Source organism: Eretmochelys imbricata, chromosome 4 (genome assembly GCF_965152235.1).
Source record: "Eretmochelys imbricata isolate rEreImb1 chromosome 4, rEreImb1.hap1, whole genome shotgun sequence".
Classification (NCBI taxonomy): Eukaryota; Metazoa; Chordata; order Testudines; family Cheloniidae; genus Eretmochelys; species Eretmochelys imbricata.
Window position 1 is genome coordinate 115,191,626 of NC_135575.1, and position 25,845 is coordinate 115,217,470.

Genomic DNA, 25,845 nt, shown 5'->3' on the forward strand with positions numbered 1-25,845 from the left:
GAACAAAACCGGCCTGAGAACCGACCTTGGGGCACTCCACTTGATACCGGCTGCCAACTAGACATGGAGCCATTGATCACTACCCGTTGAGCCCGACAATCTAGCCAACTTCCTATCCACCTTATAGTCCATTCATCCAGCCCATACTTCTTTAACTTGCTGGCAAGAATACTGTGGGAGACCGTGTCAAAAGCTTTGCTAAAGTCAAAGAACAACACGTCCACTGCTTTCCCTTCATGCACAGAGCCAATTATCTCCTCTCAGAGGGCAATTAGAGTAGTCAGGCATGAATTGCCCTTGGTGAATCCATGCTGACTGTTCCTGATCACTTTCCTCTAAGTGCTTCAGAATTGATTCCTTGAGGACCTGATCCATTATTTTTCCAGGGACTGAGGTGAGGCTGAATGGCCTGTAGTTCCCAGGATCCTCCTCCTTCCCTTTTTTAAAGATGGGCACTACATTAGCCTTTTTCCAGTCGTCCGGGACTTCCCCCGATCGCCATGAGTTTTCAAAGATAATGGCCAATGGCTCTGCAATCACATCCACCAACTGCATTGCTAAAACTAGCAGGATAGACAGGAAGGCACGTCTTGGGCAAGTAAAGAGCTATGTAGGGTATGCACTCAGGTATATACCCACACCCTTCTGTCTCTTGTCTTTTCTCGCGTAAGCCGTGTCTTGTCCTATACGCTGCTATTTATACTCGTCCTGGGGTGGGGGTAACCCTTATACATGCTCTACACCCAGCTGAAACCAGCAGTTGGTTTGGCACGATTTTTTTCTTGACGTGACAAATCCATGCTGGCTATTCTGTATAACCCTATTATTCTCTAGGTGCTTACAAATTTATTGTTTAATAATTTGTTCCAGTATCTTTCCAGATATCAATGTTAGGCTGATTGGCCCATAATTCCCTTGTTCCTCTTTTTAAAGATAGGTACTATGTTTGCCCATCTCTCGTCCTCTGGAACTTCACCCATCCTCCAGGAATTCTTGAAGATAATTGCTAACAGTTCTGAGATCGCTTCAGCTAGTTCCTTAAGTACCCTGGGATGAATTTCATCAGGCCTTGCCAACGTGAATACATCTAACTTATCTAAATATTCTTTAACCTGTTCTTTCCCTATTTTGGCATTTGTTCCTTCTTCCCTGTTGTTTATATTAACTATGGTGAGTATCTGGTCGCCATAACCTTTTTAGTGGAGACTGAAGGAAAACAGGCACTAAACATCTCACCCTTCTTGATGTAATCAGTTGTTAGATCATCTTCCCTGCCAAGTAAAGGACCTATACTTTACTTTGTCTTTCTCTTGCTTTTAGTGTATTAAACATTTTGTTATTGCCTTTAATGTCCCTTGGTGGGTGTAACTCATTCTGTGCCGTAGCTTTTCTGATTTTGTCCTTAAGTGCTTGTGCTAATTTTTCATACTCCTGAGCAATTTGTCCATTTTTCCACTATTTATAGGCGTCCTTTTTGATTTTCAGGTCATTAAAGAGCTACTTACGGAGCCATGTTGGCCTCTTATTATTCTTATCTTTCCTTCACATCAGAATAGTTTGCAGTTGTGCCTTTAATATTCTTCTTGAGAAACTGCCTGCTCTTCTGGACTCCTTTATGACTCATCATTACCTAGAACTTTACCTGTTTAACAGTGACTACAGTTCTAACTTGTCCGTCGGTAAGAGAGAGGGAATGAGAGGGAGGCAGGACAAGAAGTTAGAAGGTATTGGGATAAGCCTTTCTCTCATTAATGGGTTATGCCTTGAGTGGACCGTGCAGTCATGTGCCTCCAAAGTCCTGGTTCCATGAGCAAAGGAGTGGTGAGAAATCCCCCTTCTCCTTGTGCCTTACCAGCTGTTTCTGCTCTTTCACAATGGTGCTGAAGTAGTCAGCAATGAATCTGCAAAGGATCACACAATCATGACTGGGTTTTTTCAGCTCCTACTGGCATCTTTACATGAACACCTTGTTCATTAACATAGGAATGAACATGTGCTAGTCCAGGGAGCATTTTAAGATGACCCAAATTGTTGGGAACTGGAGAAGGGTGCGGGGGTGAAGACTGGGTGGATTGGCTAAAATTAGTGTTACCTCAGCTGTGACCAGACTTTGTCCTTTGTTCCTCAGGCTGTGGGGCTTGCGAGGCTATAGAAGTAACACATGTCTACACTTAAAACACTACAGTGATGTAGATAATCCACCTGCCCTAGAGGTAGCTGGGTCAACAGAAGAATGTGGAGCAATGTAGTTATGTTGACCTAATTTTCTAGTGTAGACCATGACGAAGTCTGCAGAGAAGAGGAAGTATATTACTTTGAGCATCCGAAGAAACTGGTTCTGAAGGGAGCAGTCTCCAGAGCTTAGTTGGAAAGGGAGTAGCTGCAATGCAGTTGTCTGTGGGATGGAAGAAAATACTTGCCAACATTTGAAAGCTAAAAATAGATACATTTGGGGAGAAATATGGATTCACCTCTCAATTTTATTGAAATACCACTGACCAAGGAAACTAGCAAGCAATTTGCAAAAAAATGAATTGCCCCTTCTAAATGGAGCTACTTACTATATATGAAAATGGGGAGAAGTGAAGGACTATTCCCAAAAGATGCCTGTGTGCCCCCCCCAAAAAAAAAGCATTAGAAAGAATTCAGACAGAAAATAGGGAGAGAGGCTGATGGAAAGAAGACAATACCAACACAGGAAGTAGATGACACAAAAATTGAGAGACAGAAATGACCAACTTAAATTTAGGGGAAGGCAGAGAGTGGATTTTTATGAATTACCTGAACGTATCTCTCCCCCCCCCCCCTTATTCTTAAAGGGGTGAGGAGAAAGGGACAGTTCTCTTCCCCCTCTTTATCATTGAGAGGGAAACTAAATATCGGAATGTTCTCGGACCAATAATATGTCTTCAAAATTTGCTGTAAACCATTCATGCTTGCCATTTCCCCCTATATTTTCTTTTAAAATTTTATTTTAGCAAATAGTTAACTTTCGAAAGTCTTGAAAAAAATCATAATGTACACTAACAACTAAAACTAATTTTAAAAATACATACCTTTATGGACGGGGGTGGGTGTGTGGAAATTTAGCAAGATGGATTTGATTTAAATCACTAGTCGGGAAGACTCGATTTAATCATGGATTTCTACATAAAAGTTCATTCTTGTTGGTTGTTATAACCGTAATACATATTCTTCACAACTCAGAGATAGATGTAGGTTTCGTTTTTAGAAGGTGCACGCTATACATTTTTAAAGTGATTTTTTTTTTTTTTAAATTTTCAGATTAGTTTTACAGCTACATCAGAAAATGAATGATTGGTTATTTCATTTACCAAAGGGAATTGAAGCAGATATTTATGAAGTCATTGGGAGATGAACTATCTCCAATTCAACAGGTTAATCATTAATATTTGGAGGATTTTCTTGCCATGTATTAGAAGGAGAACGTCACCAGACAGCCGTTTAAATTATTTTATTTAACTAAAACACCAATATTATGTATTCTGGATTTTTTTCTTCAACAGCAAACATATAATATTTTCACAAAAAAAGCACGTGAAATTAGTTAAACATTCAAGTTTTTTAAAATCAGGGTTGTTTTTGTTAAAATAGTTAAATGAAATATTTAAAAAAAAAACCAAACTAAAATTAAATAGAGTAGGTCAGCCAGGTCAACATGAGAAACTTAAAATATTGGCTTCTGCAGCTAACTCAGTCGTCTTCAACTTCATTTTCCTGTTTGTTCATAATCTGGAAAAGAAAAACAAGCTTTCTTGCTTTTTCAGGTCCCAAACGATTTCTCAATTTGGAATGAATTAGTCCAAAGGAAGAAAATATTCTTTCTACACCGGCAGAAGAAGCTATTATTGTTAAAAGTGAGATTATCACTTCAACAGTCTCTGAATCCAAGTGCTTAAGTGACTTCCACCAGTTCACTAGTGTGACTTTCTTTAAAACATCATCAGCAAACATATATTTCTTGAATGGTTCACCCTTAGCTCTGAAGTTTATTATATTTGGCATTATGGAGGGATGATTGCTGGATGTCCATGTCCTAGCCAACTCCTCCTCTTCAGCAGTTAAGGTTTGATCCTGGTACCAAGTATTGAGAAAGTGCTTGTCCCATTAGTTTTTTTTAATGCTTGTAATTTAACTGTCATTGCATATTTCTCTTTTTAAGATCTCACTCAGTTCCTTCCAAATTTCAACAGCATCAGCAGTAAAACAGCTATTTCCCTGCATTTTGTTCAAGGCTACAGAAATAGGCTTCAGGGTACTCTGCATGCGTTCAACATTTCTCTTAGCTGAATGTTGAGAACTTTGGCTGTGACAGTGCCATCTATTTTTTCACAATTTTGTTCACAAACTGTCATGAGATCAGGCCAGTTCTTGACATAGTGCTCAAAACAGTCCACTACGGAGTTCCATCACGTGTCTTGTGGGTGAGTTAGCTTGGTTCCTCCCACTTTTTTCAGAGCAACTGCTGCAAAGGGGTTGTTACAGAAATATTTTGCAATTTCAACATTAGCCTTTATTTCTGGAACACTGAAGTCTTTGGCTAGGAGGTGCATCAAATGAGCACTGCAACTGGATGTTAGCTTGGGGCTCTCTTCTAAATAATTTCTTCTCATCTTGGATATGTTTGCAGCATTGTCTGTGACCAAGCTGTGTGCTAGACATTTGAATTCTTTTTCACAGTTTGTTATAGCTTTTACTGCTACTTTTCGTAAGTATTCTGCTGTGTGTGCATTTCCTGATTGTTTGTGTAAGGAAGACATTCCCTTCTTCTGTTGTCACACAAGCATATACAACAGGATCGTTGTGGACATTGCTCCACCCATCAAGAATCAGGTTAACAATTTTACCCTCTAGACTTTTTGCACACTGCTCAATTTCTCTTTCATACACTTTATCCAGCAGTTTGCCTGAAACATCTGCTCTGTTGGGTGGACTGTATCCTGGTGTTAATGACTGAACCATGTTAATGAAGTGTGGGTTCTCAATCATACGGAATGGAGTGTTTGTTGCATAAACAAACTGGGCAGTTTTTCCATCAACTACCTCTTTTTCTAGTCTGCTTCTTATCACAAACTTATCTATGGTTGTTTCTGGATGATGGAGATTTTTTCTCTTTTTGCTACAGGTGATATACTGTGGCTATGTGACATACATGATGTGATTGAAACGCTATCATTGGCAGATAACTCCGAAACTATAGAAAATGATGGTGATCTTGAAGGTGGATAGTCTCTCCCCCCCCGCCCCTCTTCCCCACACACCTCCTTTTTGGGTCAGGACCCCTACAATTACAATACCATGAAATTTCAGGTTGTAATAGCTGAAATCGTGAAATTTACAATTTTTAAAATCCGATTACCGTGAAATTGACCAAAATGAACCCTGAATTTGGTAGGGCCCTAATTATACCATAAAAACAATTGAAAGGTTTTGATAAGAACTTGATAAGAAAGCTACTGCCTTCTTTGCACTTTAAGAAACTTTAAGAAATATAGCACAAAATAAACAATTTACAGCAATGACTGACGCGCGTAACCCTGGATATATTTCTTCAGACAGACTTAAAATTGCAAGTCCACTGCTACATGTTCCACACAAGATAATGAAGGAAAATTTTAAAGAATAATCACTTATATTATTAGATTGGGGAACACACTAAATAGAAATCATGGCTACAAGCACCCATGCAGGGAAAAATGTGTTCCGAGATAATTCTGTTGATTCTATGCCTGAAAACAAAACTGCAGAATGTTATGTTGAGGTTACTGAAGATGCCCTTAAAGAATACAGAGATCAGCATGATCTAAAAAGTCTGCTGTTTGCTCAGGCAAGGGAAATAAAATGGAAAGGGATGAGAACTACTCAGGGCAATCATCAACTTATTGGTATTCAGCACCTTATTTAAATTTTATTGTGAGAAAGAAGTAATCCATTTGAGAGCAAAAGCACACTGGAAATTGAGAAATTCTTCTGTAATCATCATTGTGGCTGGTTGAAAAAAGAGTTGCTGTCCTAATTTCCTTGGGACATTTGGACCTCCTTAGGCACATTGTCTCTACTTTGCATCCAACGGTTGGAATTTACACTAGCAGGGACAGTACTCTTTTTAAACCATAAAATGTCTTTTATACAACATGCTACAGAGGTTCACTGAACATACAAAAACAATTGACAGGTTTAAGAGATCACACGGGCTAACTACTCTTTCAACCAAGATGGAAATCTGGCTTGATCTGATTAGCAGCAAAGAACTGGAACCACATATGGCTAAAATTGAAAAATTACTCAGAAGTTATGGCACAGTTCCATACTGTAGTAAATAAAAGTGGTTCTGAATACAAAGGACATATATTGTGCCTAGAATAGGACAAGGAGGGTGCTGGATTATATTCCTGAGTTACTTCTTCCAGCAAATTAATTTGAATATTCAGATTTCTACTCCAAATCTACCTTTGTGAAGGAGATTGTCAGCATTAAACTGCTGGAAAATTGTGTAAGTCAAATCAAGACAATTGAATTCAGAATGTTGTCAGGGTTTGTTTTGTTTTTTCCTCCACTCCCCACTCCAAGACCTTATGCTTTTGTCCAGTCAGTTCAGCATCTAGTGAGCATGTTCTTAGCACACTCGTGGTTTGATTTGAAAAAATTGTAGTAGGCTGGCTTTTGAAAATAAATTTATAAAGCTGGTAAGTATATTGAGATCTAAGAGCAGATACAAAAGCTGTGGGCCTAACTAGCTGGGAGATTGGAGACTCAGTTATGTTATCTTGTGTAACGTATAGAATTGTAAACTTTTCATTTTGGATTATGTATCTATTTGAAGCATAAATGGGCTTACAAAATGAGTTGCAGAGTATAAATTTGTTTCATTTAATAAAACCTTGATATGTTTGTTTTTAATTTTCCAGTGGGTATTTTCCGTGGGGGTGGGGGAGAAATCACAACGGCCCTGTTCTCCCAATCCCTCTCTGGAAGTTTGTGTTATGTCTTACCTGTGTAACAGAATTTGATTGTATACAGATTCTATCCGGGATAATTTTTTTGAAGCTTAATGCTTGTGATGCTCTTGCTCTTTCTGAAAATAATTTGTGTTAGAGGTATTTAGTTTCAATGACTAAAAAAATCAACTATGGGGTTTTGTTACTTAGCAACATTCAAGTGTAATTTTAATTTTCATGTTGGTGTGTATTTAATTTAGTAAAGGGTTAAAGCTTACCTGGGAAGGTGCAGTTCTTTCTAAGCAGAGCTTAAAAAAATAGCCTGATGCTTACTAGCCAATGTGAAAATGCATGTGCTGCTACACATCCTGAAATGTAAAGGAAAAAAAGTATTGCTTGTTGTACATTATACAGTGTATCTTTTTCCTAAATTGTCTTCAGTGACTATTTCCTCCTTTGTCTCTTGCAGTACTGTACTTTATCCCAATCTCTCCCACACACATTTTCCCAGCCTCTGCACACATGCGAGCACCCACATCTGCTCTCACATAGGGCTTTGGAGCAATTACCAGTGAGATAGTATCCAGAGGATATATATAATTTACTAGACTCATTCCAAGAATAATACAAACACTTTCGGGGATTGGGTAGTGTGCCACTGCCCAGGAACAGTCCCTGGCTGAGAAGCCACCCCTAACCTCATCTGTTGAGACACAGAAAGATGTTTGGGATTCCTACCAGTATGCTATTGTTTGACCTTTCTCTGGGACTGCATATTTCATATGGTCTCTGGTTAATAGATGTCTGAAGATACTACTTAGCCCCCACTGGCTCCTGAAAGGCATAGGAGTTGTCTGTCTCTCTCCTTACCACCCCAGAACCTCTTGACTGCTGAATGATAAGGGTGTATCTGCAATTCTCCGCTTTCGTTAGCCACAGTTTTTGGCTCCTCTTTCCATTGCTTGTCTCTGCTATTGCTTGTAGTTTCTCCATTCAGCAGCCAGGTGATTCTTCTCAATCTCTGTTCACATGGCTCTGGAATAATAGAGTAAATTGAGCATACTTGTTACTTTCAGTGGTCATTGTTGTTTCTACATTGGATATGGGATTATATTGATATTTTTCATACAAAAACTAAAGTTTACCTGAGTTAGTCACAGAATTTCCAGGCTGCCTTACTTACAGAATCTACATTTGCTTAGTTACCACAGAGTACCTGTGAACTTGGCTGTAAGAAGAAGAAGAAAAAAAAAACTGTTTCCAGCCTTAAGTATCTTGCGTGCTAACTTCCCCCAGTTTAAAGTTTTTGTTACCTTTAATTTAAAAGATTAACTTCCTAAATAAGTTCTCTCCCATAAGATTGGACAAGAAAAGTGGGTGATACCCCTCAAAGAAAATTAACATTAGCCCTGGCCTGATATGGTAGAACAATATTTTAAACACTGATCTTTTGTCTAGTTTTATCTAGTCATGATGGGAAATAGATATTTGTGAAAGACAAACACATTAAAAAGAACATCTGTAAAGTAGCCATCCTTTGTATTTTAAAACCTACAAATCATACACATTGTAAGGAGAGTGATGGCTTCAGATAAGCTATTACCAGCAGGAGAGTGGGGTGGGGGGAGGTATTTTTTTCATGCTTTGTGTGTATAAAAAGATCTTCTACACTTTCCACAGTATTCATCCGATGAAGTGAGGTGTAGCTCACGAAAGCTTATGCTCAAATAAATTGGTTAGTCTCTAAGGTGCCACAAGTCTTCCTTTTCTTTTTGCGAATACAGACTAACACGGCTGTTACTCTGAAACTTCAACTGTGTAACCTAAGTAGAAGTCAGAGCTAGTGATCTGCAGTTTCATCCAAGGGCAGTTCACCTGTTGAATAAAAATTGAGACCGGTGAGCTGCGGAAGCCTGCAAAGCTTCTGCTATTTGGACTTCATGGAGCAGAATATTTGCTGAACAGATTTCCAAGTTTACCACATGTTGCGTCCTACAGTTCACTGGCTAATAAATGGAAGTATTGTGCATAACTGGGGGTTTACTATTTTATATTTTTGTTGACTGACTGAGGTCTTATATGTGAAATTATTACAATATAGACAGTTGTGTAAAAGGAATGACATGTTTGTCTTTGTTTTTATAATCTAGTTGATGTTTTTTGGAATCTTTTTGTGCCTGGATGCTTTTCTCTATGTGTTCACCCTGCTTCCTTTGCGAGTTTTTCTGGCATTGTTCCAGTTCATCACTCTGCCTTGCTATGGCTTACGGTAAGTTTTTGTTTTGTTTAAAAAAAATATTACCATCTTTAAATATTTTAACTACATGGTTAACTTTTTGTAATTAGCTTATTTAATTTTATGGCCCTTTGGGCTCAGACTCATATTGATAATGGATTCCAGTGTTGTGAATAGAAGGTCTCACTTAAACCTACCAAAACAGGAAAAAAAGTCAAATTAGTCTTAACACTCATCACTAACTCACCCCTTTGGTTGGCCCACATGTTGCCCATAACATCATGCAGACATGTTTTTTTAAAGGGTTGAATTAAATAGCTACATATTTTTTAAGTGTTGAATTAAATAGCACTTTTAATTCAGTGGTTGTTGATGGGCACCTTGACGCATTGTGGCTTTGTGTTGAAATAAACACTTAGGAGAAAATTATTTTGCTGTGAAATCAAAGGTAACCCTTTTCTTATATAAAAAGCATGATTTTGCTTCAATAAGGAAGTAAATGCTGGGTGGAGAGGGCACCTTACTTCAACAACCAAGGGTACGCATACCCCTGGGGCTATGTAGAGATCTTCCAGGGGGTACATCAACTCATCTAGAGATTTGCATAGTTTTACAACAGGCTACATAAAAAGCACTAGCCAAGTCATTACAAACTAAAATTTCATCCAGACGCTTGTTTCTGTCTTGCTCTATATACTTTACACTGAAATATAAGTACAATATTTATATTCCATTTGATTTATTTTTTGATTATGTGGTAAAAATGAAAAAGTAAACAATTTTTCAGTAATATTGTGCTGTGATACTTTTGTATTTTTGTCTGATTTTTGTAAGCAAGTCTTTTTTAAGTTAGGTGTAACTTGGGGGTATGCAAGGCAAATTAGACTTCTGAAAGTCGTACAGTAGTCTAGAAAGGTTGAGAGCCACTGCTTTACTAAAATTATTTAAGGAACCTGACTGATTTGGGGGATTGGTAATGAGTATAGAGACTTTCACTCCTAGATCAATAGTTCTGATTGTTAATGCATAAAAGTTATTACCAGCTGATAGAATCCCCCCCCCCCCCCAAGGGCTGAGAGAACAAAGATTGAATGGATGCAGGCCTGTCCAGAGAAATGTGAGGACTTGATATATCATGCTTATTAGGGCCCCTCCCTCTCCTTTTTCACTTTGTTTACACAGAAGTTATTGCCATTTTGGGGTGCCCCCTGATCTCGGGGCCCTGGTACAGTTGTCACCCATTCTGCTCCCCCCGCCAACCCTGAATAGATGCATAGATTAAATTTAGTTTAATCCTGAAAAGAGGGTATCTCCATTTAGACGTTATGCAAACCCTTGAGTGTATTACACTTGAGAGATTGCAGTACTGGTGCCTATGCGGTAATATTTATTTGAATTAATAGAATATTGTGTGGCTGCAGTCTGCACTTTCATAAGCACTGCGTTGTCCTAATAATAAAAAGTCAGCTTGCATTTGTATTATATAGACAATGTTTTGTGGGTTTGAAATGTTTTATTTTAGAATATATCTTTTTAACAGAGGGAAAGCTAGTGTGATTACATGAAAAAGACCACCATAGCTTTTAAAGTGTCTTCCTGTTTTGTGTTGTGAAATCTGTGTGCGCAAATTTGGTTAGTGTTTAAAACTATTAAAAATGGACACTAGATGGCAACCTTCAGTGTATTTTATCTTGCTGTTTCATGAGATTAATCTGGGAGTTTTTCATAATGCAAAACAAAGATTTTCTTACCATGTACATCTGTAGTATAGCACAGTACTACAGTTTATCAATTTTAACTTGTTTCTTCATCACCAATTAAACAACATCCATACAGAGTCTTACAAGAGGAGACGTAATCACCAAAATATTAAAATACAGTTCAACTCTAAAACTGTCATTTAAAAATGGCATTGTGGGGATTTATTCTCTCGATTACTTCCTTTCTTTTTACACAGTTTACAAGTAAAATGTTTTCTTTTCCTTGATGCCAGCCTTGCAGAGCTAGTCTGGGATCAGGAAAAGAAGCCTCTTCTACTGTGCATAATAATCTGTAATAAATATATATAGACTAAACATTATTTTTTAGATGTACCTTGGCAACCCCATTGTCTTCAGTCAGGTTTTACAGGTCTGGCCAAGAGCCAGTAATTTAACAATTTGGTCCACTAGTTGAACTTTTTTTTAATGTTTGAGCCAAAATCCAACTCATTCTACTATTTTGGCTATACAGGGCTAAAAGAAGTAAGTAGTAGTAAAAACCTTTCATTGGTAATATCAACAGCTATGATTTTCAGTAAACCTAAGGAGCAGATCTTTTCAGTGAGTACGTTCAGTTTTGTTCAATCACTTTTCAAAACAACTTCACTCAAAACACACCTTTGCAAATACATTTAGCGAGGTAGACTCTTCATTAGAGTAGATTATCATACATTGTCTAATTCATGGATGTTTTAAATGTGATGACTTCATATAATGTTCACACTTAATTCATGTTTACAATACACTGTAATTTTGTTTAGCATGACATGATGATGCTGTTCCTAGGCATTCTGAGTTCTCAATTTTACTTTTGTTATTTAATAACCACTGATTTGATTTGGTATAGCAAAAAATAAAATTTGGGCTTTGATTCCCAAAATTATCAGTATACACTTATGTATAGCTAAATACCATGTCAGTAGGTAAAGCATATCTATAATTACTGAAGTTATTGACAAAGCAAATCGCTGATTAACTTTCTCTTCCTCACACAGTTCAAGTAGGTGTTCTGCCCTTTGGTTGGAAAGATTTGACTAGTTCTTCCTTATAGCTGTAACCTGTAACATCATATTCCATTCTGTATAGTAAATAAAAGTGCTCCTCCCTTCACTTGGACTTTTTTCTCTAGATCTCATTAGGGAAGTTGATCAGTGTTCAGTCTCCCTTCTCCTTTTGCTCTTCATTTATTCTATTTCCTTGTAACTTTACTGTTCTTTATAAAATAGGGATTGTATTTCCCTTCCTTTTTTCTTGGAAAAACTTAAAGCTTTTCCTTTTATGTCAGGCTAATCTGTATTCGTGGTAACATGTATGGTGCTTAAGTGCAAAGAGGGAACTGTACATAAGAAACATATGTGTATATTTTAATATCCCCATGAAACAAATTAGCTGAAACGTTGAACAAGGAGATTCCCATATCTGGGATAAATTTCCTGTCGCCATTCTACTTGAGCATTGTCAGGTTTTGACATACCTACTTTACAGGTTAGAGAATATAAGCTCTTCAACAATTTGACCACTAAGTTATTCTAGGTCACTTTCTTTGGTCTAGCTTTAAATCTGTTGTGCAAATTCTGGTTCATTATATTTGTTAGAACAACATTAATTTTAACATAGATAGCTATATCTTCACAGATGCTCAAAATTACTGAAGCTACAGCTTATCTACAGTATATTCGTAGTTGGAGCAATTCAGGAGTCTGTCACTAAGTGTAAACTGCCTGTCATTCTTGCTCAGCAAAACTGGCAGGACTTTGCTGCTGTTTCCCTTGGGACTGAGTGATAGTGTGTATTTTTGTAGTTTGGCAGGCCTAATTTCCTTAGGTCTGTATTCCAAACATAGAGTGGGTGTCTCTAAAGATTTGACAGATAGTTAAGTAGAATTAGTAAGGCAATCTTACAAAACTCTTAACTCAGATAATTCCAGTGACTGATGTCTTCCTCCAAGGAAGATAAAATTCTCCTAAATTCAGTAAATCTTTTTTTGCTATTCTTACTGTTAACTAAATTCTGGATACTAACTAAGATATTCTTCAGCCACTCAATCATGCTGTGCTGGAACACCAATTCTAATGTAAAGGATTTCCAAAAATTTGTTGGAATAAATCTCTTAAGATACTTCTCAAGAGTAGATTCTTAAACTGTACTTCTGAGAAAAGTATGAGATGTTTCCTTGACAATTGAGCCAGATCTGATTAGTTCAGACAACAGATTTCCTAAGCATCTTAATCTTTTGCTTGTAGAATTTTATAAGGATATTGATCATTTATTTTCAGCCTAGCATAGCTAAAGGCCCATGAAGAAATGATAGGAAGATCTTTGTTCATAATAATATTGGTACAGAGAGTCATAGGATGAAGTCTTAAAATTGCACATTATCCAAGACAGTTTCTTAGATATTAGGACTAAAGAGGATCCTATAATTCTATAATTAAGCCATAGAATGAATAAAGACTAGGTTAAATTACATCTTTGTTCTTTCCTGAAAGTGAGGTTTTTCTATAATCTCAGACTTTTTTTTTTAAAGCAGCATTCTAGAAAATACTGAACTAGATTATAAATTTTCTCATATGGGAAGAAATGTCAGTATCTAAGTATTAAATCCTTGGAGTGTTTCCCTAAAATGTTCAAACTTGTTCTGTGATGTGGAATTCAACAGATCTATCTTTTAAATATACTTGGTATACAGGGTATGTTATTGCTCTGCTCATTTCTTCCTAAAAGGAATAAGTAGAACTAGGTCCAATTATAATTAATTTAGCTCCCTTCTAGGCCTAATTGTAGTGGCTATAACTATAAAATTCCCCATTATCCATTTTGGGCTTCAGTCCTTTCAGTAGGAAATAAACAAATGTTACTGCTTTACTTCAAAGAAAGAACTATAGCAGAGAGAACAGTCTAGAAAAACCAAACATACTTTTCCTCTATGGATCTTGTTTCTTTGTCATATTGTCAGACCTTTTTAAAAAAGTAAATTGGAGTTTCCATTACATACCGACTTAGTCCCCAGCTTTTTGTTTTGTTTTTGGGAAGGTGTTTTTTGTGCTAAGAACTAGTTCCAGCCCTTGTACTCGCATAGATTCTTCACTGTCTGATGAAATCACTGAGAAGGCAAATGTGTGTCTTCTTCCATCAGGATATATTCTAATTTATTCCTTCTAAACAAAAATCCAAAACCCTGTCCATGTGCATTCTGTGTATGCTACGTTAGAAAAGCTTATCAGTGTCAGGGCAGACGTCCATCTTTCCTTTCCATAACTACGTAGTGTAGCGACATTACAACCTTCTCTCTTTCTTTCTCTCTTGTAAATCAGACTGAAGGGAAGAGCACTTTCACTTCCTTTATAGGATGGAATGTGGTGTCACAGGGAACTTCACCATGGTGAGTAAATCCTGATTTTCCTTTTATGCTATCAGCAAAATTCACATCTACTTGTAGTCAGTAGACTGACTGATCACAATATATAAATGGACAACATAGGTAGATTATTAATTAACTTTCCTGGGTAAAAAGTCTGGCACTTATTATACGTTGCTCACGGACGTATGGCTCTTTATAGGAAAGCATAAAGGCTAACCCTTGCTATTAGAAATAGACTTGTATAAGTCACATAAGACTCACATAATAGTCTTATGTGACTTTTCTTGGCTATGGAAATATAGTTTGATATTAAAAATCAGTTGGTTTTAAAAATTGTGTAGGTAGTGTATGTGTACCACTTCAGCCAACGTATAAAAAATTCTTAACATCATAGCCCCTGCTCTGTTTTCATTAATTATCTAGCATAGTACATGGTCTGTTTTTACTTTGTATAGTAATACATTGTATTCCAAATGCATCTCTGCACCATCATAGTTATGTTTTTTGGTTGTACTTCATTTTTTAAGCAAATTTTTAAATTAAAACGACAGGAGATTTGTAAAAACTGTAACCCAGTTAACTGAGTGAAATTACTTTGTATCTCTGGGTGACCACAAGACCAACTTCAGTCTCTGGATTTCTGAAAATATATCTGCATTTCACCAGGTGTAAAAAACTGAGCTAATTGTTTTGTTTTTCAGAAAGAAAGTTATAGATATTGTGAAAATTTTTAGACTTATTTGCAAAATAAAATAGACACTTAAAATTGTGCTAAGTTCTTCATTTGCTGACTTTTAATATTATTGCTGCTTGTTATTTTAAAAGGAAATTAAGTGAATTTTTTTTATTGTTCTCACATGAAGTCTTATTTTGCATTTATTCTGTGACAGCTCTCATCAGGGCCTAAGAGTCAGGTTGGTTTTATGTTATGTTCTTAGCATGGTCTCGTGCTGTGTTGTTTGCATGTAGTTTTTGTGGTGTTTGAAAAGTGAAGTGCCATTTAATATTGACAAACTTAGCCCCATTTTGTCCTGTATTTCAAATGGAGGTGTATGAGCAATACCTTAATATTAGAAACCAGTTGAGGAGAACTGCACATGCACAGACAGACACACACACACCTTTTCCAAAGCAAAAACTGACACTGATTTCAGTCTATATGCAGGCATGCTTATAGCAAACTCATTTTGGTTTTGTTTTCCCTGACATTTTAATTAGTAAAGATATTTTTATGAAAAATAAAAGCATTGTTTTTTAAGCAGTAGCCTGCTCGTTCCTGTTTATGCCTCATTTAAAGTCATAATCCTCTAATTCAATAATATAATTATGATGCTGCAAGTGAAGGATTAAGACTTCAGTTGAGGAAAAATATAAATATAAATATATAAATATATAGCTAAAAGTTTAACAATTCAGTTTTCATGTAAATATCAGTAATAGTTATAAAAAAGGAGAAACGAAAACCGACTTAAATCTGTTAGCAATAGTTGTGTTTAAATCGAATGTTCTTTTACTTTAAAGAGAGATGTGGTCAATACAGTGAGGCTCAAAATTTAAAGTGATTTATTTTTAAACATACAATGCTTAATATTTAATGGAAAAGTTGTAACGAATATTTTTTTAAAATTCAAATGAAAAGATTTTTGTTTGGACTGAAAAATTCACTTAGTTTTGCGACCGAAACTTGAAGTGTTTTTAGTGCATAAATCAGACAGTACAACTAACTAGCCTGTTGCATTATGTAAGTTCAGTGAAATGCAATAAGTACTCTATATAATTAAGTAAATTTATTTTTATAACAAAATCTGGCTCAATCTAAGATAGTATTAATAATGTGTTCATTAATAACTTGATATGTTTTTAAAGGATTTCAATCATAACTATCTTACATTTTTGTATAATCTGTAGTGTGTATTACTGTGTATTTATTTGTATTACAATAGCGCTATGAACTCTGTTTTGCTAGGTGCTATACAAACGCAGAACAAAAAGTCAGTCCCTGCCCCAAGGGGCTTAGCATCTAAGTATAGAACAAGAGACAGCAGATGAATATCAACAGACAGGGAGTACAAGTAAACAACAAGACATTTATTGATTAGCATGAAAGACTGTGGTTGCTGCATACTAGCAGCCTTACCTACAGCAGCTGTGATGTGAGGACAGCAGGAATAACAATAACAAGGTTGTCTAACACTTCCCATTATAACAGCCTGTCTTCAATTGCTTATAACTTTGTCAATTTTTAACTGCTTAGGTTGAAATATTCCATGCTTAGTGTCTGCCTCAGATTGTTTTGTTTCTGAAAGTTTGAGCAAAAATGGTTCAACTGTTTTTCAATAACAGGGCTAGTGAAAAATAAATAGTTTTGCTAGTATTTATTAAAAAGAGTCTGAGTCTTTTGGAATGGCTCTAGTGCCTCAGAACTTTGGAACAGTAATTCAGAATTTGGCAGGGGATCAGCTGGTAGGCTGAACAGAGAATAAATTGGGTGCTAGGTTTTTACGCTCTTTCACATATGCAACAGCGTGATAAAATTATAAACAGTAATGGCATTAAAAGGCAACAAATTTTAAAATTGATAATCAGTTGTTGCATAGTTCATAACTCGCTGCCAAAGAATATTGAACCAAAAGATAGACTTAGTCTTATATAAATGTAATCTTTTTTGAATCTATTACACTTAAATTAGTTAAGAATTTTAAAAAGGTAATAAATTTTTTGGAATAAAAACCAATCATTTACTGCCTAGTATTGGAAAGAAATGTCTCTTTTGGGCATATTCCTGAATATTTTTCCATCATGAGGATTTATCCTCTGAAGCATTAATCAGTATTTGAGACAACAAGATGTTGGACTAGATGGACAGTTTGACTGGATGGAATGTGGCTGCCTGTGTGTGTGTTATCTTTTTGTATAGTCATACATTTTGAATTTATAATCTAAAAAATTTAGAAAAGTACCTAGATGTTGCAATTTAACACAATACAAGGTAAATATAACGTGATATTAGAATTAGAGAGAGAAGATGGATAATTTTTGTGCTTCTGTTCTTTTTGTTTTGCAATCAATTGCCACTTCTGCTGTGTAAGAGCAGCTAGGCCAAGAATATTTTATCCAGATGGCCCTTTACTTACAAACAAACCGTACATAAGAAATTTGCTGTCTCTTGTGAGCTGATGCTTAAACCACAACAATAAAAACCCCTCATGTTTGTTCTTAGGTGTCTTTGTTGCCTTTTTGTTTTTAGTTTGGCTTTTGTTTTTTGTGGTGGGCCCATAGAAGAAATGCCATCACTGCTTCTCCTTGGGATAAATTTGGTAAAAATCAGTAGCCTGGCTTCTCTTCAAAATATTGGCAGCACTGAGTAAAATTGTGAATAAGTTTATTATATCATTATATTATGGATCCTTTATATGTGGGATAAAGATTGCTAAAAATGCACTAGCCAGATTACAGGTTTTGGATGCCAAACTCTCATCAGCTTTATACATTTAATTGACTTAGTTATTCTGGATACCAGTAAACCAGGGTTTTATTGTGGTTCATTTTACTCATGCTCTACCAATTGTTAAATAACTTCAATGGTACAGCTGTTAGAACAAAGAAGGGTTTGGCAAGGACAGATGGCAATGCAGTATGAGCCTGAAACTATTTTTCTTCTCCTAGAATAATGTACAATACAAATACTGTAAAAACAAATATTCTCTGCAGTTGAAATACTCCTGAAATGTGAGCATTTGTAACTTTTTTCTTCATAATGATATTTGTGTGTTTCTGATCTTTTGCACAAGTTTAGACACTTGGGCTTTGTTTCTCCCAAACAATAGATGGAGACAGAACTTCTTCCTACTGTTTGAGATGCACGTAAGACATTTGTTTAGAATAGCATGGGTATAAAACTTGCACATGGTTAAGTCATTGATTTATGATTGTTTCAAAAATGGAATTTAAAAAAGTCTTCTGAAGCAAAGAAATTTTCCCCTATTTGTTCCTTTTCATTGGTCAAACATTGTTCTTTTTCTATAGTTTTGCATTATATTGCAATAGTCAGGGATGTTTAAGGGGCTGGCAGCGCTACTCATGTAGGTCTTAAACTGGCTTTTCTTATGTCAGAAATATAATAATTTTTAAAAGTAGATAATTTTTCCCCATTAGCTCATATTTAAAGCAAAATAAATTTGAGGTTAAAATAACCTTTTTTACATTCTTGACAACTGGAAAGATCTATTTAATTGATGTGACATTAACATCACAATAACCCTTCCTAGCCTTTGATATATTGCCTCTGTACATCTCCACTATATTCTTTTAAGTACCATAACACAGTGATGAACAAAATAGCTTGGTAGGACAAAAAACCCAATTGAAGGTTGGCCTCTTGTGTGCTCGTAAGAGGGTAGCCTCACTTACAGCTTCACTGCCTGGCTAGAGCCCTGAGAGAGATTGAGTTCTTTGGTCTGTACCAACATCTATGGATGTTCTATGGAGAGTGAGCTAGAGAATGCCCCAAGATTATCCTCATAAACAATAGTAAAGTAAATTGAAACTTCTGTGCAGTGGATTATGGAGAAAACAAATTGTTCTTTTCTTCACTGAAAGGAATCATGGGTTTTTTTTAGACTGTCTGTAATTCAAGATTCTAAATAAATATGTAAATAATCAGTTGGAATCCATAAACAATTGTGTGGAGTGTGTGTAAAACACTGCAGAGAGTAGGTGGGCTTCTGATTTTGTCAGTCCAAGGAGAATGTAGAATTTGCCTACTTCTGTTAAGTAAAGTAATCAGAGACAAGATAGGTGAGGGGTATTATCTTTCACTGGACCAACTGTGAAAGATGCTACCTCACCTACCTTGTGTTTCACATGTCCTGGGACCAATGTGGTTTACAATAGTACTGCAAATAAGTAAAGTAATCTGCTGCAATGGAACTGTATACCTTATGTAATTTATGTACACCTAGCCCGATATGTTCGTTGTATTTTTATACCACAATTTTTGCTTTGGAAATGTACTAAAATGTAGAGGGGTTTGTCAACATTTTATATTCTGATAAGGTACCAGTTAAATCTGATTATGGCTCTTCCTTTAATGTATCACTCATAGCATCTCTGCCATATTTTATAATTTCTACATAGAGTGATTTCATTATGTATGTGTATCTGTCCAGGCATTTTCTCTCTTGCCCATAATTTTTTAATTTCCTTAGGCTGGTAGAAAATAAGGGCTTGTTTACTCTTGCAAATGTACTGAAATAGCTATTCCAGAGTAATTATTCCAGAGTAGTTATTTTGGTATAAGCCCCCATTTACACACTAATTCTTGTATATGAGTGCCTTTTTAATTCACTTTTTCCAGAATGAATATTCACACGGGCTTAGACTAAAATAACTATTCCTAAAATGTAGACAATCCTGAAGATAAAGAAACATTCTCTGTACCCAGCTTCCAGACAGTTGCACGTCTACTACAGCTGGAGCAAAGTTGCCTTATCATTCTGGGCTCAGCTACTCCTGAATTAATGATCATGTTTTAACACTTGTGAGTGCATCAGAAAGTTCTAGTGTAGACAAGAACACAATCATAATAATAATCATTTTAACTGGTCCAACTTAACTGTAGTGTCCTTGTTTCTACTAGAGCTTTCATTTGTTAGTAAACGTGTTAAAACAATTTTTAATTCAGATGTAGACATGCTTATGTACAGTACCTCACAAGATTGTTATGAGGCTTACTTCACTAATGTTTGCCATGTGCTTTTGATATTTGGACTATGGTGCTTTAACCCTGTGACCCAATCTGTAAGAATTTTAAGCGTCCGGCATCTGATTAGTGCTCAGTAGTTGATTATAAGCATTGACAGGTGAGTATCTTCCTTGGAATTTCATTGTGCTAAATATGAAGTGGGCAAGTTGGCATACTTTGTATGGTTTTTGTTAAAGTACATTGAATGGTTGGTAGCCCATACTACTAAGGCAGAAGAATATGCCTGGAGAGTGTTATGCTGTGTACTCTTACATGGGCTAGGTGTTTGGGAGCTAACTTGGGCATTTCAGGTTGTGTGCTTTTGAGAAAGTTGCAGAATCTTAGTACTAAAAAAAGATATTGAATAGTATATTAGGGGTTTGTACTCCAACCCGCAGAATCTCATTCAATCCTTGAGGGAGCCATTTAGGGATCTGGGGCAAAAATTGGGGATTGGTCCTGCTTTGAGCAGGGGGTTGGACTAGATGACCTCCTGAGGTCCCTTCCAACCCTGATATTCTGTGATTCTATGATCTCATTCTTTGTACTGCAATCTCAGAAGGAGGCTTCATTTCCTTCTCAAAGAGTGAAGCAAGCATGGCTACTTCTGTAAGGGAGAAGATTAAATTGATATGTAAAATGGCCCAGAGTGAAAGGTTCATTAAAAACAAATATACCTATGTGCACAAGGCTCTTGTCAAGGTTGGGGGCAAATGAGATTTTATTTGAATTTCTGGGGCCTTGACAGCTAGTAGAGAAGCAATCCTATTCAGGACTGATCTGTAATTTTGTATAATTGTTCCTAGTGCACTGCTTCTTGGTTTTTTAGCTCAGCAGTAAACTCTGTTTCAAATACTATGTATTCTTAGCCAACAGCCTCTGTCAGTGCATATCAGCTAGTGGCATTTGTATTTTGTGGCTGTATAACATAAAGAATTATTTTGTGCTTTATATTTCAGTGATAGACGTTTACTACAACCTGCTCAGGTATGTGACATTTTCAAGGGAGTTATATTGGTCATCTGCTACTTCATGATGCACTACGTTGACTACTCTATGATGTACCATCTGATAAGAGGACAGTCTGTCATAAAACTCTACATCATCTATAACATGCTGGAGGTAAGGGCATTGGCATCAAAAGGAAATGTCAAAGTATGCTTTCTTTCAGGATATTTAATATAATACTGTTATGACTTTTGTACTTTATGACTTTGGTACATCTCTCTAATATAGTAGGTAAAAAGATGTTACACCCCAAGGTGGACTTGAACATATAGCAAAATAGACCTGGACATGAAAATATCTAAAAGAGATGCTTCCATAAAAAAGGGTGCAACAACTTTGTTATACATCTTCTTTCATAAATCTGTTTCTTGTAATGCATCAGAGTTAATTAAGTTAAATAAAAAAAGAGGGAGAGAAAGTGAGAAATAGGAAACTGAGAAGAGAGTTTTGGACTGAAATTTGAAATGCAAGAGTCAGAGACTGATAGTTTGAAAAAAATTATTTGAAATAGGAAGAGCTACTGAAAAGGTTTTGCCCAGTAGTGGCAAAATCCTATGGAAGAACAAAGAAAAGGCAAAAGGTAGATGAAATTTATCTGTTAAATTTTTCTTTTTAGAAATGTGCCTTTTAATATGCTTAGGCTTTCAACCTCTCCCAGTCCATACCATCAGACAAAAGTCTGAGTACATGGATAGAGTTTCTGCCATGAGTTTAGAGGAGTGTTAGAGAAACAGGGAAGGGAAGGAAGAAAGCAGAGAGATAGCCTGTGAGGTAGGATAAAGGGAAGTCCTGTAAAAACTCAAAGTATATGTGTAACGGGATTCAAGCACCATGGTGGTGCCTCCTGCTGGCTGTCTTGGGAATTAGCTCTGTGCCCGCTTCAGGTGGTGTCTTGCCACTGTCACTCCTGCTCTAGGACCCATGTCTGTCCAAGGACCATGGCATCCTCTTCAGCAACACAGCCCACTGGCTGTGCAACACACCTTGCTCCCCACTTCCAGGGGACCTGCAGTCCGCTGTTCAGCCACTTCCCATAGTGGCTACTGCAGCATATTGTCTGGCCACTTCCTCGTGACCCCAGCATCCTCTTTGCCCTTGCCTCAGGGCTTCTGCCTGCAAACCCCAGCAGTCAGCCAGGGGCGCTCCCTTGGTCCGTGCTTGCAGAACTGGCAAGTTCTGTCAGCCTTCCAGAGGCACAGTCCTTCCTCCCTGGGCTCCCAGCAGAGAACTGCTCTCCTCTGCCCTGCAGCTCCTTTTTTGTATGGGCTTGTTTGGCCCTGATTGGTTGCGCCTTTCAGCCCTTCTCTGATTGGCTGCCTCCTGCACAACTTCCCTAGGGCTCTATTAACCACTTAGAGCCCAGTGTGGGGCAGGCGCCTCATCACAATCTGTTTTTGTATTATTCATTATAAATATAAAGCTTTTGGACAACTGTGCTTTTACAACTGTGCTTTTCTTATCACTAAAATGTAACAACAGTAAATAACATTTAAGAAAATGTAATTGGATAAGGCTTGAGTCTGACCTAAGATCTGCGTATCTGTAGCATGTAAATGGCATAATGTGTTTAAGAAGCTACTACAGCCCCTGTTGTTCTGCCAGGATACTATAGTGTTCCTAATAGTCCTTGAATAATTAGTATGATACAGATGTCTAACAAAACTTTGAGGATTATTGAGATTGGGCCATGGTTTGTCCAAATCTGGAGATTTTGGTTCTCGACATGAATTATTCACTGCTGCTGTTTGAAAATAATGAATAAGAGGGACATTTCATAACCACACTATTAATACACTTCCTGAAATAAGCAATGTGTGTGAACCACCTTGGATGTATAGTTATTAAAGCTTTCTTGTCTTGTATGTGATTATTTACTTTTAAATAATCTTGAAATCAAAATGCAAAATTCAGCACTCTGAGATCATGTGTACTGTGATATTCTAGGGGACATTCATCCATATATCGTTTCTTAATCTCTGACAGTATGAGTGATCATGACTTAGTAAGTAAATCTAAGTATGGTACAATTTATTAATGCTCAAAATCATTTCATTTCAGTTTAACTGTTTCAAAACACTGAACAAATACAGTGATGGCTACTTATTACAAATTATAAAAGGAGACTTCAGTATTTTGCTCAGCAAAGCAGAAGGCGTGTCATCCCCCTCACTGAGTTAACAGAGAAAGAGTTTGAGAGTGGCTTTACCTGAATCCAAGCAGAACCAATAGTGCACTCCCTGCTCGAGAGTAAGGAAATAGTTTCTGCTGCTCTGAATTCTGTGTTCTGATACTGCTTATAGCTACTGTAGTTAACAAAGAAAACTCTACTGTAGTTAACAAAGAAAACTCCCTTTAATTTCAGTGGAGAAGGATCCAACTAGAAAGTGTATTGGATTTCCTTGATCTGCCATGAATAACTTCATGCCTAGCAGAGCAGGAAAAGTGATTTCTGCAGGCTTTTTACAAGCCTAAATCACAGCAGAAAACAGAGGGTCCTAGGTCCCACTCAACATACTTGCTGGGAACATGTTTCTATTTTACCCAAACACAGATCTGTATTTTACCCAAACACAGATCTGCCACTAGCAGTACACCTTTCAGGTTGCCCGTATAGGAATAGAGACTTTTTAATTTTTTTTAAAAAGGCAATAACCAGATTTACATTTGTATCAAAATATACTTACCTCAGATTTCTGATTTTGAAATTTTAATTTGGAGAAATGATTAGGCTGACAAAGATGTTTACAATGATGTTTTCGGCTATCTCTGGGTCAGAGAAAATTGTCCTGCAAATGGATTTGATAGAAATAAAAACTTCCAAATAATGTACTGAATGCTGCCCCAATAACCAGGCTTAAGGGATGCATTCAGCCCAGTTGGCTTAAAATGACGCTTTTCTTTTTTTAGATTCAGACCCACCGGCTCCTGCTCCTTATGAAGCCCCAGCGTGTGTTATGCTGGTGACACAACTTTCACCATGGAACTCTACTGGAGCCTGGAGCCGGCATATAGGGTTTAGGTAAGTCCACTTTAAAAAAATCCCAACAATATTGCGTGGTGGTTCCTTGTTTTATACCCTATGGGATATAAAATATTAAAATGTTAAAAGAAAAAAAAGCCTTTTAAACCCCCCGCAATATTGTGGGTAAAACCAAACTTACCTGACTCCTTAAATATTCTATAGTGGGTGCCACTTCACCAAAGTGCATGATGGGGCATCACACGGAGCTGGAGCTAGGAGTTGTTGACCATCTTCACTGAGAAAAGTAAAAAGCCGAAAACAATGCCATTGTAAATATCCTTTTGAATTAACCTAATTCTTTTCCTAATTTAAAATTTCAAGCTGCTAAATTTGAAATAACTGAGAGCAGGAGATTCTATTGTCATAATGCTGAGAGGGTAGCCAGTTAATACTAAATGCTACTCTTAAGTGTCTTATTTGGGACATTCAGCATTTAGTGTACCATTTGCTGTTTTGGTCAAATCTTCACGTTTAAGTTTTTTAGTGGTACTAAATAATGAACGTTGGCTTGAGTTTGTTGAACTTTTCTAATTTCTGTCGAAGTTGCTCTTCAATAACCTCTTAAAATTTGAGTAACAGCTTTATATAAAAAAAAAGAAGAAAAAGAAAAAAGCACTGAGCCCTGGCTGACTTTACTTTTGTTCTATGAAAAACCTTTTAGTTAATGTGGAACAGTATAGTACTTGCTTGTATATCTTCTTTTCTGCTCTGATAGCTTTTACTTGTCTCAAGTTGTCATTTTTAGTTTACAAAAGAACAGCTGAATGAAGCATTAATCTATCTTATGACAGAGTTTGTTTTTATATCACGATCTTATTACTACAGTTTAATAAGGAATGGTAATATATTAGTGTTGTCATATTTATCTGTTTACTTGGTCAGACTCATAAGAGATGGAAAATACTTATTAATTCAGCCAGACATGCTGTCTGAATATAGAATTGTTCTCTAAAGTACATCTTCTAGTACTTCGTTCATTTTAATTTTAAATATCCCAGACTTGTATGTATGTACTGGAGGAAGAGGTTCCATCACTTCTTCTCTGAACTGCCTTCAGTTTGGCAGTATCTCCAGTTGCTGAGAACTAAATTTAATCACCTTGACCTTTCTTGCTGCTGTATTGAATAGCAAACTCTTGTAATTTGCTATACACGATTATTCCTACATTCCTTTCAGAAATATTGCTTTCTGGGTTCTTCCTCCCCTGTTGCGTATATATTTTGGATTGTGTTTCCTCAGATGTTTGCAGTTTTCCAAATCAGTTCCCATGTTACGTTCAGCCCATTTTTCTAATCCCTCTAGATCCCTTTGTATCATTTTTCTGTTCTCTTGGGTATTTGTAATTCCTTTAAATATTATCTGAATTTGTGCCATTTATTCTATGCTCCTGGGCATTAGTAAAGATGTTATACGAACAAACCAAATGCCAATCTTTGCAGTACCCCACTAGACATCTCCTCCTCCCTCTTTCCCGAACTTGATACTTCTCTGTTTATCATTACCTTTTCCTTCATTCTTTTTAAATATTTGGAAAAAATGAGAGACAGGCTGGCTTTGAGGCATGATAGTGAACATGTTGCTTTGTGAAAGAAGTTTGAATTGCAACCTGTCACTAACTACCATAGCTGAAGTTGTTGCCAAGGCCTAGGATTTCATGTCATAAGTACATAAGAACAGCCATACTGGGTCAGGTCCATCTAGCCCAGTATCTTATCTTCTAACAGTGGCTAGAGTGAGATGCTTCAGAGGGGATGAA

The 25,845-nt window shown here is 36.6% G+C and overlaps 1 protein-coding gene across 2 annotated transcripts in view; it reads left to right on the top strand.

The window, feature by feature from the left end:
- The window catches only part of TAPT1 (transmembrane anterior posterior transformation 1), a 98,526-nt gene that overhangs the window by 25,056 nt on the left and 47,625 nt on the right, over nucleotides 1-25,845 (top strand). For both annotated transcript variants that reach the window (XM_077815823.1, XM_077815824.1), the window contains exons 3-4: nucleotides 9,110-9,228; nucleotides 21,019-21,181. In XM_077815823.1, the coding sequence (XP_077671949.1) occupies nucleotides 9,110-9,228; nucleotides 21,019-21,181 (282 nt within the window). The remainder of the gene's footprint in view (nucleotides 1-9,109; nucleotides 9,229-21,018; nucleotides 21,182-25,845) is intronic.